Below are 19,094 nucleotides of genomic sequence, written 5' to 3'. Positions count from 1 at the left end.
GTTGAGAGTGTCAAGTTCCTGTGCCAGAGACTAGGGGGTTGGGTGAAGCCATTTCCACTTCTCACACACACAGGCACCACACGGATCTACCCTAGTAAGCTAAGCAGCACCACCTAGTGGAGAACAGAGCTGTTATACCAAGCTCCTCCCAACTGAGCCCTCCAAGCACATCCCCTAGAACACCAGCACAAATCCCACCCCTTGCTTAGTGTACAGAGTATAGAGGGCTTCATAGTTTCAGTTCTAGGGGAAATGGGATGTAACTTCATTCAGGTTTCTTTCTGTTTGCTGGTTCATTTACTCGTTTTCTTTGTTTTTGCTTAAATTGTTTTCTTTTTTTCTTTCTTTCTTCCTCTTTCTTGGATAAAGGGAAAAATTTATTTTTATTTTATTTATCTTTTAAAATATTTTATTATATTTCATCTTATTTCATTTTATTCTATTATTCTTTTTAATTAAAAAATTTTTTTAGCTTTGGTTTTCTTTCCTTTCCCTTTCTTTCTCTATTCTAGCAAGCTTCTTTCAACAAGCAGAACAAAACACATCTTGGATCTAGCCTTCTTTATTTGATATTTTGTTTTGTTTTTAATTTTAATTTTTTATTTTATTAATTTTTTTCTTCCTCCAAAATGACAAAACAAAAATAATTCACCCCAAAAGAAAGAACAGGAAGAAATTTCAGCCAGGGGCTTAATCAACAGAGGTATAAGCAATATGTCTGAACTAGAATTCAGAACCACAATAATAAGAATACCAGCTGCAGTTGAAAAAGCATAGAATTCCTTTCTGCAGGGATAAGAGAAATAAAATTTGGTTAAGACAAAATAAAAAATGCTATAACCGAGAAGCAATCTTGGATGCCACAAGAGCAAGGACGGACAAAGCAGATCTGCAAATCAGCGATATAGAAGATAAAATTATGAAGAATAAGGAAGCAGGGAAAAAGAGGGAAGCAAAGGTAAAAGATCACAATATAAGACTTAGAGAACTCAGTGGCTAATTAAAAAGGAATAATATACGCATCACAGGAGTCCCAGAAGATGAAGAGAGAGAAAAGGGCCGAAAGTTTATGTGAGCAAATTATAGCAGAAAATGTTCCTAATCTGGGGAAGGAGACAGACATCAAAAAGGAAGGAGACAGACAGAGAACTCCCATTAGATTCAACAAAAACCGACCATTACCAAGGGATATCATAGTCAAATTCACAAAATACATGGACAAGGAAAGAATTATGAAAACAGGAAGGGGAAAAAAGTCCTAATACATTGATTTTCAAACTTTAACGTGAATATGTCTCACCCAAGGATCTTGTTAAAATGCGGATTCTAATTCAGTATATCTGGGTGGAACCTGAGATTCTGCATTTCTAACAAGTTCTCAAATAGTGATGATATTACTATTCCATAAACCACAATTTTAAGTACCAAGAAATTAAACTGCTTAATGTAAAGCAATGGTTTTTACTTTGTAAAAATTTATCTGAGGATTAATTTTTTCACTCTTGGAACCCTTCTCCTTTAAAAAGTAATAGGATAACTAACAGTTTTTGAGAGATTATCATGGGTAAACTCAATGTAATCCTCCTAAGAACCCCACAAGATAGATACTACCATTACAATCACCACTTTACAGATTAAGTAACAGAGTAAGGGTTAAATCCAGGCAGTCTGCTCTTGAGCCAGCTTTCATTTTCATACCCACTATCTTCCACTGCCTCCAAAAATTTCAATAAACCATAGATAGTTATCTATCTATCTCGGCTTTCCAATGCTATAAAAACCTTACTATAATAGGTTTTGAGAGAGTAGTTTGGTTTTCTCTTTGCAGAAGTTTAAAATAAACAATTTTCTGATCATTTCTAAACTGAAAACATGAATCAGAATTCTCCTTAATTTTAAATCTTAGCACAACAGATAATTACAATTTCTTTTTCAATATACAGAGCAGCAAAGTTCATACTATTCAAAAAGCTATGTAATTACCCTAGGCTTAAGAGGCTTTACTGTTGGAATATCAGTTCCTTCAGCTCTTTGTCTGCTTGAATCAAAAGTCTTCCGTTTTTTAGTGGCAGTTTTCTGGCAAATGGGTCCATGTTTTTTCTGTCAAGATGAATAAATACAATGTATCATTTTCCTTTCTATATAAGAGAATTCTATAAAACTTTAAATTGCCATCGGAGACCAATTTAAAAACTGGAAGATGAAATAAAACAGACATTACATAAATAAATAAATAAAACATGAATAAGACATATTTTGCTTTAACTAAAATTGTTAAAAAGTATATTTGATGCATGCTATAACTTTCTCAAGTATAAATACTACATACAAGAAAGTATAGAAAAATTCTCTTCCAAAATTTTATTAAGAGTTATTGCATACTCTAGTTTTCACACTGCTATGAATAAGGAAAAGTAATATAACCAAATTGTAGCTATTTAAGTGAAAAAAAAAAGTTACCTACTTCACTAAATACATGAAAATTGATACTAGAAAAAGAATGTAAACAGACTGCATTAGTGTGAGGATTACAAAAAGTTAACACAATAGTAGTAGTCTGGTCTACTAAAGTTATTAACATAATAGTAGTATGTTAATGTGAAGTTAATGCAAAATGGTAGGACACAGTGGTCTGATTTGTGTCCTTCCTCCACAGTCATCTATTTCTTCCCTTCTGGAACTCAAGTTTTCTGCCATTCTTTCCCAAGGATTTTTCTTGAGCTGTTTGTCCTTCCACTTCTATAGGTTTTGTTTTGTTTTAATACGGCTGTCAACTCATTCACTCAATATTTAATGTATTCATTTTTAAGGACATTACAATGGAATCTCTCATAACTGACTCCAGTTAACCTAATGGATAAATAATCATTCCCCCTCCCCTAAATAAAACCTGTTAACAAATGACATCAGTGCACTATATGCACGTTTTTTTCCTTCAGTATTTTGATAAACACTGAAAAAACTAGAACTGTCGAACTTGATCTGAGAAAAGAGGAAACCTCAGACAAAACTGGCTGGTTTGGTATCATGGAGCCTCTTAAATTTTCAATACACTATTAGAAATCAATTGTTCTACGTACATATTTTCAGTTTTCATTTTTAACAAGCACTGTAATTATAGCTATTGGAATAAAAATTTGTTAAATATGTATAAAAAATAAAAGTGTAGCTAACAGGCAACTTCCTAATAGATGTCTATGCTCACTTGTGTTGTATATGTCAAAAGTATATAGTGCTTATTCCCAAACAGTGATTATTTAATTAAATAAATGGCAAAAAGAGCAACTTTTTCCTATATAAACTGAGCTTAATGCTTTGAAAAAGGTTTGAAAAACAGTGAATTGACAACAGAAACAAGAAAAAAGAATCACTGGGTTAAGTGTGGGCAAGACGTTTTTAAAGGACAAAGGAAAAAAAGCTGTTATAGTTGTTATTATTTAAAACTACTCCATTGTCTGACATTTTGGATCATTAAATCCTCATTTTGCTTTAAAGAAACAAACTAGAAATAGTAACAGGCATTCTAGATTGTGGCAGAACTCTAGTCAGTAGATCTGTATTCAAAGAAAAGCCTTTATCTACATCAAAATATTAATAAATGTATATTTATATTTAAAGTACAAAAACAATGTACATAGGCATTTCCCCCTTATTCTCTAGTTAGTTGGCTATTTTATATTAAAATCAATTAAAAGTGCTTCTATTTGTGTATATCAGCTATCTAAAATTACCACTTTTAACTGAAAACAATTTTTCTTTGGAATATTTCAAATATATTTAAGAATTAAGAGAACAGTGTCATGAACTCCTCTTTCCTCATCAACAATTACCAACAATTCAGCAATCTTGTCATTTATACTAGCTTTTTTCCCTGAAGTACTTTAAAGCAAAACCCAGACATCATATCATTCTTTATCTTTAAATATATTATTATGTATTTCTCAGAGTTTTTGTTTTGTTTTTCTTTATATTCCTAGAGAGGAACACTTTAGCACAGTAGTTCTGAAGACCAAACTCTAAAGGAAAGAGACCATCCTGGAAGAAATACATAGATGGAACTGATACTCTTGAACAAAGAACACTGGTCAGTATCTCTTTAAATTATCCCAAAGAGGTTCTTTCTGTAATGGTTGGTCTGAAGTATCAAACAATTACAGATCTGCCATAACCCAAAGGAAAAAGGTACTCACTAATGCCACTGGAAAGAATGTTCTTCCACAAATCTTGCACGGTAACAATTCTCCAACTTGGACACTTCCATTTTCTGAAACAGAAAAGAATTTTTTTTAATGTTTATTTATTTTTGAGAGAGAGATAAAGTGTGAGTGGGAGGGAGGTAGAGACAGTGGGAGACACAGAATCAGAAGCAAGCTCCAGACTGAGATGTCAGCACAGAGCTCGATGCTGGGCTTGGATCCATGGTGAGATCATGACCTGAGCTGAAGTCAGACACTTAACTGACTGAGCCACCCAGGTAACCCTTAAACAGAAATAATTTAATCAATAAATTCTTTGCTAAAATTATGAAAGTTGCAAATATTAATACCTTCCCTTGCTTTCACATGTAAGTTGTGAGTTCTTGTGGAAATGTCTTGTTTCATTTTGGAATAAGCAATATTATTGATAAAAATTGGCACAAGATAACCACAAGTTGTCAGTGGCAAAAAGGTCATGCCAGATACTGAAGTCATGATTTAAGGATAACCAAAAATATATTGCTGGAAATATCTAGTTTTCTTTAACTGTAACCAAACCAATTTGTTATAGTCCCTAAACTTATAGGCTATCTCTACTGTAAATTACCAAACTTTAAAAACCTAGTTTCTCTTAGGGCACCTGGGTGCACTTAACCAAGTGTCTGACTCTTGATATCGGCTCAGGTCATGATCTCAGGTTTTTGTGAGTTGGAGTTTTGTACACTGTCCACACAGAGGCTGCTTGGGATTCTCCCTCACTCTCTGACCCTCCCCTGCTCGTACTCTCTGTCTCTCTCAAAATAAGTAAACAAACCTTAAAAAAAAGTTTAAGGTTAATATTATATACTATTAATCCTCAAAGCATTAAGATGTAACACTGGTGATCAGTGAGATGACTTCCTAAGATGATCTAGGGAGTCTAAGATATAAAGAATCTTGTTCTGCTTAATACCAGACAACAGGAAGTATAATGCTTTAAAGAAAAAATTATCTAGTTAATATGCTGCTTTTATTATATGAATTGTTCATTATTTTACACATACAATATTATATTAAGATTCAATGGAGATATTAAAATTGAGATTTCTGACCTAAGAGCACAATTCTTTAAATAAGAAACAAGGATCTGAAACTTTTACTCAATCAAAAGTTAATACATCTATCACACATTTTCATATAACACATTTTGTTACTAAATTGATTAAAAAAACAACAACTATGTTCTTTGGAATTCTACATAACTGAGTCAATTTGTCATTTTATTATCTAGCCAATCATCAAATCTAAATTTATTTTCATAGCTGTAATTTTCTAAAAATGATACTTGAACCTGTATCTTAAACATATTTTCTGATGAATATTTTACTGATTGTTTTATCACATGAAATACAAATAGAAAGCCATTTTTTAAAGAAGTAACCTAAATAAACTCATGAAAAAAGTACAATTAGGACTTCATATAATTTGTTCCGGAGCATTTAGTGAGTTCACAGAAAACGAACAGGAGAATCAAAATAGACATTTTTGAGAATACAATCAAACAGTACCAGAAAAATGGCTGTGTTTTTGTTCTCTCATTGTCTTAATACTCAACTACCTTATTTTAATGGTAGATAGTAAGTATCTGTCATCTCAGATGGAGGCAACGTCTCTATGGTGTCAATTAAGCAGTGGCCACTACAAAAGCAAAGCTAAGATTTGCCTGATTTGTCCTGCTTCAATACCACATGTTAGTTTATTTAGGGAGAGCAACCTCTTTTACAGAGACTTAATTCCACTAACTATCGAAAAAGTTGAGGCAGTTGCTGGATAGAATCCATTACCTACGTTAAGATTAGGATGTATATATAATGTCAAAGTGATGCCACATGATGTGTAATCTATTAAGCTGGCTTATTTATAGTTTTCATACACTCTTTTAAATTCTAAGCACTGATTTAAAAATTCATTAATACAAAATCTTAAAAAAGATCACATATTTTATTTGCTTGAGAGTATATTTCAGTATCTCCTTGTTAAATAGATGACAAAACAAAATTTAATAAAAATTAACTATTGAGAAAAATAAATTCAAACCATGGAAATAACGTGACTGCCTATGAGAGCATCCACTACTTGCCAAGCACATACCAAGTAATAGTGACAAAAGCATGAAATAACACAACCATTATTCTTATAAAGCTAATAGTCTACATGAATTACTTCTTCACTATACCTAAGAATCAAATCATCTTCCATTTTTTACTGTAAGAGCAACTACAATACTAACATATAATAAATTCCAACTCCTGGGACAAGTTTAAATTGTCTTTAAAGGGAATTATGTTTAAATTGTCTTTAAAGGGAAAAAAAAAATCTTTATTTCTAAAAGACATAAAAGAGGAAACCACATTAAAGAGAAAGCACTTAAAAACAATTATCTCAAAGAAGAAAAAAAATTAAGTCATTACTTCATTCAAAATAAATAAAAATATAAATTTATAATATCCTCCCTCTTATATTAACTGGTCATAGAGCACTGCCCTGTAATTCACAAAATATAGTGTGTATGTATGTTAGTGTCAACATCCCCTTCTACCAGTAAGTCATGATAAGCAGCTTAGGTTCAGAGTTACCAAGTCAAATTTTGTTGTAATGGTTTTCATTAAAAGATAAGATAGCTTAGCAGAAAAGGCACTAGAATTTGTTTCATATAGTTTAAGTTCAAGCCCCAGCTCTATCACATAGAACTGTGGCTCCCCAGGCACCTAAGATTAAGATAAGCTTCCTCTTGTATAAAATGAGAAAGTTAGGTTAAATGGCCTCATGGCCTCTAATATATCATAATAAATGTACTATATTTATCTAATGAAATCTATCTTAAGACCACATTAAGAAGAAAAGTATGTGTATGATAGTATCTCTCTTACCGGTATTAAATTTAAAAAATTGGTTATACATAAGGATGATTAAACCAATTGACCATTGCAGATGGTGGAATGAATGCTTCAGATAGCATGTAGAATGTTGAGGAAATCACTTCCATTTGTCTACATACAGAACTGAGAATCTGCAAGGAACTGTTGCAAAGAACATGATGTCTCTCTCCTTTTCGGAAATGTCTTGAAGAAGAAAATGTATGACTAATCATATAAATAGCTTCTGTTTTACATTTGTTAAATGAGAATATTATCTGCTCAATCTACCTTAAAATTTAAGGGATCATCTAAGATGAAATATATAAAAATGCTTCACAACCAGTGAAATAAAAAAATACTACTCTGCAGTGCATGCAGGTAAACTCCACTAATCTGTCCTGAGTTGCAAAAGCTAGCAAATTGTGAGGCTTATAAAAATATAGTAGAGAAGATATGCAGAGGGGGGACTATTGTAGCAGAGAGCAAGCACTGTTGAAAGAAGCACTTAAACTAATGGACAAAACCAAGTAAATAAAGTACTTTAATATTCTAAAACTCTCAAGAAGCTAACCTCTCCTTGTAAAATTTATCACAGTGTTGATTCTGTTATGCATTACCGTACTTAGCAACTTCAAACATGCACCATAAGGCTTGAAAAGGTATCTTTATATAATGCTATTAGATATGTATCCTATATAGATATAATATATATGTACAAATATTATATACATATTATGTAATAAATGTATAGGTATATATTATATAGAGATGTGAAATTGTATGTTGTTATCTAAGATAGTTATGATATTCTAAAAGGTATATATTTAAAAATAGGAAAGCATTCTTTCAAAAGAAAAGAAAAGAAATCTTGACATTAAGAACAGTTCTGGCCTCTGTGCAGCCTATTTCCTCACCTCTGGTCACTGCTCATCTGAATCCAACCTTTAAAATAAAACCTTTCTGGGGTGCCTGGATGGCTCAGTTGGTTAAGCGTCCAACTTTGGCTCAGGTCAGATCTCATGGTTCGTGGGTTTGAACCCCACATCAGGCTCTGTGCTAACAGCTCAGAGCCTGGAGCCTATTTCGGATTCTGCGTCTTCCTCTTTCTCTGCCCCTCCCCCACTCATGCTCTGTCTCAAAAATAAATTAACTATTAAATAAATAAATAAATAAAACCTTTTGAAGGACATAGCATCTGTTATACCACCCTCTTCCAACAATTCTTTTCAAAATCTAATTACATCCAGGTCAACAATCCCTAATATCTCACAAGATTTTCCTCATTCAGCCCATCCTAGATTTCAACATTTCGACATTCACAGTTAAGCTACTCAACACATAACCTTCACCCTCCACTCGTCTTTAGTCCATCCCTCCAGTTTGGCAAAAACAACCGCTGTTGAAACAATTTAGTAAAGGTCCACCTTTCAACTCTTAAAATGCCCAAGCACTCTCTCTAACCACAACTTCTACCTTCTACCTCTCTCTGAAGCACTTTCTTTTTTAAAAAAAAAAAATTTTTTTTAATGTTTTATTTATTTCTGAGAGAAAGAAAGAGACAATGTGAGCAGGAGAGGTGAGAGAGGGAGACCCGTAATCTGAAACAGGCTCCAGGCTCCGAGCTGGCTGTCAGCACAGAGCCCGACGCAGGGCTCGAACCCACGGAACTGTGAGATCATGACCTGAGCCAAAGTCGACACCCAACCGACTGCACCACCCAAGCGTCCCTCTGAAGCACTTTCTTGATCTCAGAGTGATTTGTATTTTCTTGATAACCCATTTCTGGTTGCACTTCCTTTCCTACTCAGTCTGTACCTGACTAGTCATTTCTACTTTGACCATTCAGCCTCAAATACTTTGCTCCATGGTCACATGTTTGGAAAATGCCATATTAAATAAATGGGTGATCTTAGAGCAGAACTTCCTCAGTCTTAAAAAAGAGACTTAGTATATTAGTATTTCCTCAACAGAAATCCCTTCTGACCTAGGAGATATTTTAGGACCAATGTCTTGAGTAGCACATTTTTTTGTGCTTACCTTACACTTACTGACTCGCTCTTCTCTACTTCCCTTTCTCTCCCTATCTGAATTGCAGGCAAATTTTATCAGGCCTAAACACTATATTTTTTTTTTTAATTTTTTTTTTTTTTTTTTTTATTTCTAGGAGAGAGAGAGAGAGAAATAGCGTGAGCAGGGGAGGGTCAGAGAGAGAGGGAGTCACAGACTGAAACAGGCTCCAGGCTCTGAGCTGGCAGTCAGCACAAAGCCCGACGCGGGGCTCGAACCCACGAACTGCGAGATCATGACCTAAGCGAAAGTCAGATGCTTAACCAACTAAGCCACCCAGGCGCCCCAGGCCTAAACACTATATTAAAATAGATCAATTTGTTGATCCCACAAGTATTTGTTGAGCACCTAGCATGACACTGGAACTGTTCTATGAGGTAACACAGATGATCTTACAGAGCTTTTTTCCTGTTACCCTCCTAACAGGAAAAAAATAAAAACAATGAAATATATAAAATGTCAGGTGGTGATAAGCACGATGTAGAAAAACAGAGCTGAGTAAGGAGAGAGAAGACAGTCATAGTGCTATGTGTGCTTGGAACGTGGGTAGGATCAGACTCATTAAAGTCTTCTTTAATGAGAAGACTTAAGAGTAGTGACCCTAAGAAACAAGGAACCAGGGCCGCCTGAGTGGCTCAGTCTGTTAAGCGACCTGCTGGTCTCGATCTTATAGTCTGTGAGTATGAACTCCACAACAGGCTTGGTACTGTCTTTCTCTGGCCTCCCTCACTTGTGCTTTCTTTCTCTCTCTCAGAATACATAAATAAGCTTCAAAAAATAAAAAGAAATAAACAAGGAATTAAACCACCCATGAATCTAACTGCCAAATCCAGGGGCAACTGGCTAGCTCAAGGGGTAGAGCATATGACTGCATCATGAGTTCAAGCTGCATGTTTAGCATGGAGCCTACTTTCATATAATAATAATAATATATTATCAAATCCAAAGCCCTCTTTTGAGTCTTCATCCTACTGGATCCTTCTATAGCATGAAGCACGCTGATCAATCCCTTCCATCTTTAAAGTCCTTTCTCTCTTGGCTTCAATGATATTTCTCCCTCACATGCCCAAGTTTTTCAGATCTCAGAAGCTAAGCAGAGTTTGACCTGGTCAGTACTGAGACCTTCAGGATTATCTGGTGCTATAAGCTTTTTCTGGCACATATTCACTAATACTAGTTTCTTACCACTTTCCCTTCTTGCTAATTTTTGAATCTCTTTGCAGACTTTTTCCTACTCCAATTTCCTTTCCTGTTCAACCCTAAAGCATCAAAGCCTCCCAAGCTTCTTTCCACATTTTGTTATATACAGCTTTCCTGGGTGAGTGGATCTACTTGCTGTCACTTATATGAAAATGTTTATTTATTCCAGATAAACACTTCCAAGTTACCAATAGATAGCCTCCAAGTACTGCACTAAAAGTTCTAAAGCCAAACTCATTACTTCTCCCACTCCCCTTGTCTTCCTCTTGGTTAAAGATATTAATATTACCTCTTAGCTCAAGTTAGATAGCCCTTTATATTTTATTCCTTTTCCCTCTCACTAACGGCAGTCATATCCATCTCTCTGTCTCAGAAATATCCTCTAAATCTATCCTCCCTTTAAAAAATATATTTATTTATTTATTTATTTATTTTGAGAGAGAGAGAGAGAGAGAGAGAGAGAGCGAGCGAGCTGGGGGTGGGGGAGCAGGGGGCAGAGAAAAAGGGTCAGAGAGAATCCCAAGAAGGCTCCACACTTGTCAGTGCAGAACCCAACATGGGGCTCGAACTCATGAACTGTGAGATTATGTCCTGAGTTGTCAGGTAATTAACTGACTGAGCCATCCAGGTGTCCCTACCCTCCCTTTATAATTCCTGCTACTTGAGCTTTAGTTCAAATCATCATCACATGTATGTATTTCCAGTCTCTTCTTTGTCCAGTCTATCTATCCTGCTGCCATAGCCATCTAATGAGACCACCCACAACACCTTCCAAACATGCTGTTTTACCTATACTGAATCACTCCTAAGCTCCTAACACATTTCTTAGGAGTTTATCCATCCAATAAACAAGCACTGAGGGGGCTCCCTTTGTAGTAGGCACTTTGCTGAAAGCTTTATATTTGTGACATCATTTAATCTTAATATAGTTCAGGTAGGTTGGTATTTAACAGACCCACTTTTTATAGCCAAGGAAACTGAAGTTCAGATTAACCAAATCACAGAGCTAAATAGAAACAAAGCAATGATCCAAACATAAGCCTCTCAAATACAATGGCTATTAAATCTAGTTTCCAACTCAGCACAAAAAACAAAAAACAAAACAATGAATGCAAGATGAATTAATAAAGATGAAGAATTACTCAGTAAATTAGTATGTGTTTGGACTAGGGAAAAACAAAACAAAAAGGAAACTCTAATGGGACAGGGATGCTTGTCTTAACTAAATCAGAGGCTACCTTAGAGAAAAACAATTTGACTTCTAATGAGGTTTTAGAGGACAGTACACTTAAGACCTACTAAGTTAGTAATTCACAAAAGGAATGGGCAGCCTGATCTCTGTTACAACTGTTAGTAACCACTTACCCAGATGTTATGAAAGAAATGACAACATTGTATTGATTAAAACTATTTAAAGTTGATCATTTTCCCACTTTAAGGATGAAAAGCTTGGGAAATACTGGAACTCTCCCAAATCTAGAACTACTTCTGCTGGTCTTAAGTATACCTATTGGGCACAAGACTTAGGTGAAAAGGAATTAAAGGCTTTGCTCTAATTACAGACAGAACACAGAAGTGCTCATATACAGACTACACAAAAATCATGAGTAATCATTTATATTTAGTTTTGAAATACTGTGTTCAGACTAATATCACATTTCTTAACGACCAGGAAACATGAAAGTCCCAGAAGACCAAAAATAACATAAGCAGTACATGCCTTATATGCAAATGATTTTTAAAAGAGTACAATAATCTTCAATAGAATTTTTAAGAAGCCCATATATTTTCTGGTTTTATAATCAAGCTTATTCCAGTTTCAACTGGTGTAAAATAGGAACATGGGTCTAATGCCTAACAGTACAATATGTGCTCAATTACTATGATGTTGAGCAAATTCCTCAAGATTTTCTACTGGACACTGCAACATAATGTTTATTAGACACTGGTTAGTGACAGACTTTAACTTCCAAGAAGGATAAAACTTTATCTTATTTAAAACTGATGTTTATTAAATGAAGGCATGGATAAATAAATTAATAAATGGTAACCTTAAGACTCAAACTTCAATCCTTGCAAAATAGGACCTAATAGTGACTGATTTTAAAAAAGAAGTAAAAAAGAAAGGCACTGTCCTAATTTCAACAAAACCTCTCAGAGCTCTTATTGTATTAGAGCTCGAAATTACTAATATTCAATTGGTTTTCTGTACAGAAAATATATTTTAACTTAATTCATTAGAACTAAACACATTATAGTTACTGATAAGAACTTTTTTTAATGTTTTGTTTATTTCTGAGAGAGAGAGAGTGTGTGAGCAGGGGAGGGTCAGAGAAATGGAAACACAGAATCAGAAGCAGGCTCCAGGCTCTGAGCTGGCTGTCAGCACAGAGCCCGACGTGGGGCTTGAACCTATGAACCATGAGATGGTGACCAGAGCCGAAGTCGGACGCTTCACTTACTGAGCCACCCAGGTGCCCCATAACTCATTTTGTTTTAAAAACAAAACAAAACGAAAACAAAAAGTAAAAAGCAAGTTACTATTTATCATGATACATCAAAAGCGGGGCCCGTAAAACATGCCCCTCATAACATACCATATTACATCAGAATACATGTATTTCTCCATCCATGTAATTGAGTACTATAATAGGCTTTCATTATATTTTAAAAGCATTCTTACTAAGATTTCAATAGTAACATCTTAATACATCTAAAATGTAAGGTTCATTGAATCACAGACTTAATGAGAGCAGAGCTTTGATTTTATATTTTTTGCTACATCTCCAGAGCTAGAATGGTGCCCTTCATAGACAAAGTCATTTATCTAACAACAAATATTTATTAAGTACTCACTCTGTGTCAGACACTGTTTTAGGTGCTTGGCATAGAAAAAGCAGATGAAGATCTTTGCTTTAATTACAAATGTTGGATAAAGTAATAAAAATCTGCAGAAAAACTGTTTTAAAGCACTTTAAGTATGTTTTGATAACTTCATGAAAATTCCAGAACCCATGATCCTACCCATTATTTTATAAGACCACCATATATTTCAAAATATATTTTAAAAAAATATTAAGATGCCGGGGCACCTGGGTGGCTCAGTTGGTTAAGCCTCCTACTTCAGCGCAGGTCATGATCTCAGTTAGTGAGTTCCGAGCCCTGCATCCGGCTCTGTGCTGACAGCTAGGAGCCTGGAGCCTGCTTCAGATTCCGTCACCTTCTCTCTCTGCCCCTCCCCCACTCAGGCTCTTTCTCTCTCTCAAAAATAAACAAACATGTGAAAAATTAAAAAAAATAAGATGCTTCTAGGAGTCCTCTAAAAAAATATCTTGAATGTAAGGAATGCTATCATTAAAATTCCTATTTCATGAAAGTTTAACAGTCTCCCTAAATTAAATGACCAAAGAACAAGACCTTCATTTGCTAACAGTATACTGCAGCTGCCCACAAACGGGAAATTTATCATAATTCTTATCTACCATTCTCAAGCTGTTTACTATGAGAGCAAAAGCATGAAACACTATCATACTCATCATTACACTTGTTTTTTGGTGACCTTAGGTAACTGCAAAAAGTTCCCAGTTATTACTTTTCATAACATAACATGAAATAATTTGCTCTCCGGCATGCAACAATACAGGGCTCAGTGCTTCTGTTTAGTTTTAATTCCACCTGAATCTATGTAAAAGAGGGGGGAGGGGTTATCAAGACAACAGGATCTTTCAATTCTTCAGACTTCTTCATGGGAAGAATTAGCCATAATTTGAAAAATAATCTTGAAACTCTTGTTGCCAACGTTGGTTGGTTTTTTTCCCCCTTTGTTGTTTTTAGGAAATGCTATATTACAGAGGATAAAATGGATAAAAATAATAGAGAAGTGAAATAATTGGGAACAAAGCAAAATCTGGAGTCATGGTTACAGCACAAGGATAAACTCAAAGATAAGAAATCAATGCTGGCTCTTCCTTACAGAATTGTCATGAGTAAGTCTTAAATCCTTCCGTTAATCTATTGTCCCGGCTCTAAACCTGGCCAGTGACACTTGCTTGGGAGATGCTCTTGGCATCCCTCCGACAGAAGATGCGGTACAGATAGAAAAACGGTTACCTAGGGAAACTGGCCAAGGACAGTGTCAGAAGCCAGAGGCTGGAAACACACCCCGAGGGCCCCCCGCAAAGGCTAGAGGTAGGGAGCCCATGGACAATGATGAAGAGTCTACTTTGCAAGAAAAATAGAATCTGTCCGGAGTCTGCGATTACCAAAAGGGCAGGAATCAGGCAGACCAGAAGAGGGAAGAGACTGGCAGGCAGATGCCCAAGGCATATCAGGCTCCCGGTGAGGAACCCCAGCCGAAGACCGTCTGAAGCCGGGCAGCCAGAGGATCATTAGCTCCACCGTGTCGGGGGCTGCCGGGCTACCGCTTGCTAGGGCCTCGGGAGGAGCGGCGGGGTCCACCACTCCGGACCCGCCCTTGCTTCCCCGGTACCGCTGTTCTGGGCACCTCTGGCTGCTGCAGGCCCACTCCAACCGCCCGGCCCGCATCCCTTCATCTCCTCACCTTCCAGTCCCTCCATGGCGCCACCGCCTCGGGTTCCGCGAGACTCCTCCGGCAGCACCCGCAGCAGCCGCCACCGCCTCCGCCGCCGCTGCCGCCGCCGCCACCGCCCAGCTCCGGCTGTAGCAACCGGGCCGCACCTCCCACCCGCTAACATCCCGGGCTCCCATTGGCCCGACGCTGGCGGGGCGGGGCTCCTGAGCAGCGGGGGCTCACGGGGAGGCGCGCCTCCTGCAGCTGCTGCTCTGCCGCCTCCTGGCTGAGAGCTTTCCCGGTCTTTCTCCCTCCCGGTAAGCCTAACCCTCTTCAGGTTGCGTACTGCCGCCCAACGACGCCTTTGTTCCCCTGACTGCAGACTTGTTTCTCTCACACCTTATCCTCCGGTTTAGAATCTCTCAGCTCCTCACGGTCCGCCATTCACCAGTCCCTCGGTCGGTCCGTGCAGGTGTGTCTTCTCTTTTGTCCCTCTCTGAGGACAATACGCGAACAAGCGAGCCAAAGACGCGTCCGTGCAGCGCACTCCCCATTTTCCGCTTGTTGGTCACGCGACATTACCTGAGTGTATTTCCTTACACTCGAGATTCACACACAGATTTAGGAGTTAAGGCACCTTTTTTCTTTTCTTTTCCCCGGCAGAAATCAGAACTGAGATCTCTCTAAATACTTGGAAACTATTTCCTCAGCATGAAAGTTCGGGCGGAAAATTAAAAAGGGAAAGCCAGCCCTGCCTTTATTTTCATCTACTCTAGGCCTTTCCAGACCCTTTTAACTAAAATAGTCTGCTGGCCTCCTGACTTATGAAGTAATATCAAAACTATGTTTGATCAGGGAGTTTAAGGGCGGAACTAACTTAGGAATCAGGGCTCTTTTTGTCAGAGTCAAACCCTTTTGGGGGTGAAGGTAATTTCAAAACCAGCTAAAACTTTTGCCTAACAGTCGAATACATTTCACTAAGAACTGAATTTCTTTGAAAATTTGATTTAATAGTGAGAAACCATGTCGTGTGTTAACTCCAGTATATCAACTGGCAAGTTATCAGTAGCAATGTAATTTCTGTAACAAATCTTACATTAATTTTCTTATTTGTTTAGTTGCCGAGTTTTCACATCATATCTAACTTTGTGTATTGTTAAAAGGATGGGGCGCCTGGGTGGCTCAGTCGGTGAAGTGTCCGACTTCGGCTCAGGTCATGATCACACGGTTAGTGGGTTCGAGCCCCGCGTCGGGCTCTGTGCTGATAGCTAGCTTGGAGCCTGGAGCCTGCTTCTAATTCTGTGTCTCCCTCTCTCTCTCTGCCCTTCCCCTGGCCCATGCTGTCTCTCTCTCTCTCAAAAATAAATAAGCTATAAAAAGAATTTTTTTTAAATATTTTTATTTATTTCTAGGAGAGAGAGAGAGAGANTTTATCCAGTTTACTTAATATATAGCATGGAACTGTGTGCGATATTTTCTTAATTTTAAAAATAATTTAGACATGTGTTACTATATGTAGCTTCTCATTATTGATTTTAGCAGTTTCCTCTTTACCTCAATTATGTTTGCTTTTATTTTATTTTTTTAAATGTTTTCTTTATTTCTAGGAGAGAGAGAGAGAGAAAGTGTGAGCAGGGGAGGGTCAGAGAGAGAGGGAGTCACAGACCGAAACAGGCCTCAGGCTCTGAGCTGGCAGTCAGCACAGAGCCCGACGCGGGGCTCGAACCCACGAACCGCAAGATCATGACCTAAGCGAAAGTCGGCCGCTTAACCGACTAAGCCACCCAGGCGCCCCTATAAAAAGAATTTTTAAAAAAAGGATGTAACTTACAAAGCAGTAGCCTTTAAGAAACAATGGTCCACCTACTCCCCACTCAAAGCTATTGCAGTTGATCCTTGAATAATACCGGCTTAAAGGTACTGATACTTGCATGGTCAAAAGTCCATGTATAACTTTTGACTCCCCCCAAAACTTAACAGACTGTTGCTGACTGGAAGCCTACCAACAGTACAAACAGTCAATTAACACGTATTTCGTGTGTTATATGTATCATACATTGTATTCTTACAATAAGCTAGAGAAGAGAAACTGTTACTGACAAAGTAAAAAGGAAGAGAAAATATATTTACAGTACTGTATTTATTAAAAAATAATAAAAATAAAACCCACGTGGAAGTGGACTCCCACAGTTCAAACCGGAATTTTTTAAGGGTCAACCATATAAACTAGAAACAAACACTAGAGGGGGACATCACCTCTTATTAGGAAGGTTATCTAAATATAGTTGAGTGCAGAATGGTCCATCTCTTTACACAGCGTCATGTAAAGGAAAACTTCAGCCACACTTGTCTCTATTCCTACCCTTCCCATGATGCTTCTCTGACTTTTCTGTTCCTCTAACATCTGAGATCCTGGGCCTAATTGGCGCAGCTACAGCCATCTCCAGTTAGCCTTCCTAGCCTAAGTGGATAGGTCCTTTTTCCTTGGTGGTGCTAAGACAAAGCTAGAATTGTGGGGGAGTGCGTGTGTGTGTGTGTGTGTGTGTTTGTGTGTGTGTGGAGGGGACTTTTAAAAGAGCACTAAGGAGGAAATAAACACACTTGGAAGAAAACCCAAAAAAAACGAAGAAATTTACTTTACAAACTGCAAATTTTTCATCTGAAGTCAAGCCAAAGATGGAGTTGGCTGATACATACTCCATTAGGTGTAATAGCTGTAGTAACAACTGAAACAATAATACAGTAATAATGTTAACAGTAACAATTTAAAAAATCATGTAAGGCATATTTTAGTTCCTTTTCATATGTTCACTTATTTCATCTTCAAAACAATTCTTCAGAGTAGATACTATAATTTTCATTTTTCAGAATTAATGTCCTTATTTTCTAGATATCTCAGATTATTCTTTTGCCATTATTTATATTACTAGTGAATAGTAACTTGGATTTAAACTCTGGTCTGTCTGATTTTACCTATGGCAATTTCATGGAACTCCTCATTTCTCTTTCTCACCTTGCCTTCTAGATGCCTCAAATATAATTCTAAATGTTCAAACATGTTGTTGAAGGTATTCTTGGGTAGGCATTATTACCGTGAATCTTAATTCTCTAGAACATACCTGCTAATCTCCTGTATAGATAATGCTCTCTCAGCACTTTTATGCTACAGCTACCCTGGCTCTTGCAGCTTTTCTCTGGTCCTGACCTCTGGGCAAAGAGGATAGTTTCTTAGCTGCCTTCCTAAATTCCATTCTCTGCTTCTTACACGCGTAGCCTGAGAGTCTCTTAAGTCTCAGTGCTCTGTTCTGACTTTATTTCCTCTTGATCTATTTCATTCTTTTGATGTATCCATTCAGCAAATATTTGTTAAATACCTACTATGTTTCAGGTCCATTTCATTACTAGCCGGTTACTGAAATGGATGAAACTCCGTTTCTTCTCTTATATCCCTTATCTGTTCATAGCCTTTTTAAACTGCCAACTGATCTTTTTAGCTTATAGTAATATTCATAGCTGAATACAAATTAAAGATTTTCTTACCTCTTTATCATACAAAAAAGAAAGCAAAGGTTCAGAGATGTTTACTGACTCATTCCAGGTGACAAAACTAGTAAGTAGCCGAAATACATATTGGATTCTTATTACATCATATTCCTGCTTCTTTATGCTTTGTATTACTTTCCCTTCAACCATAATTTCCTGGAACCAACCCACATCTCTTTTGCACCTTCCAAAGTGCTGAGCAAGCTATGTGTATCTTCTTGTTTCAAAGGTTCAACCTCCCTTTGGATCTTACGCAAAGATCAGTTTTCCTTTCAGAGACAACATTTGGCTGTTATTCAAATCATTTGCAGAACACAGCTAAATGAGATTCTGAATCTTAGTGAGAATCCAAGTCAGTTTATGAACTTCCATTATGTAGTGCATTTCTTCCCTCCATAGCCTCCATAAGAATGACCCATGGCGCTTTAGTAATTTACATATTTAGTAATCATAACAAAATGATAACTTTAATCAAAAACAAAAGAAGCATATTTCCCTTAAAGAGGAAAAGGAGCTGTTAAACAGTTTTCTAGATTAAGGAAGCACATTCTCAGTTGGCTCTTATTAGTTTTATTTTGTATATTGAAGTTAAAACAAAATTCTTTTAAGTGTTCAGGTGTAAAATAGTGATAGTCTTAAACAAGAAAACACTGAGAAAAG

At 36.8% G+C, this 19,094-nt stretch overlaps 1 protein-coding gene across 1 annotated transcript in view; it reads right to left on the bottom strand.

The window, feature by feature from the left end:
* The window catches only part of ZC2HC1A (zinc finger C2HC-type containing 1A), a 50,678-nt gene extending 35,603 nt beyond the window's left edge, over positions 1–15,075 (bottom strand). Inside the window, exons 1-3 of the mRNA XM_039221186.1 lie at positions 14,922–15,075; positions 4,191–4,264; positions 1,984–2,100 (exon numbers count right to left, since the gene is read on the bottom strand). Coding sequence (XP_039077117.1) covers positions 1,984–2,100; positions 4,191–4,264; positions 14,922–15,075 — 345 coding nt within the window. The remainder of the gene's footprint in view (positions 1–1,983; positions 2,101–4,190; positions 4,265–14,921) is intronic.
* Positions 15,076–19,094: the final 4,019 nt, after the last annotated feature.

Source organism: Hyaena hyaena, unplaced genomic scaffold, assembly GCF_003009895.1.
Source record: "Hyaena hyaena isolate Hyena2069 unplaced genomic scaffold, ASM300989v1 scaffold_956, whole genome shotgun sequence".
NCBI lineage: Eukaryota > Metazoa > Chordata > Mammalia > Carnivora > Hyaenidae > Hyaena > Hyaena hyaena.
Note: the sequence above shows the minus strand (reverse complement) of the source record. Positions and strands in the feature narration are given on the sequence as shown.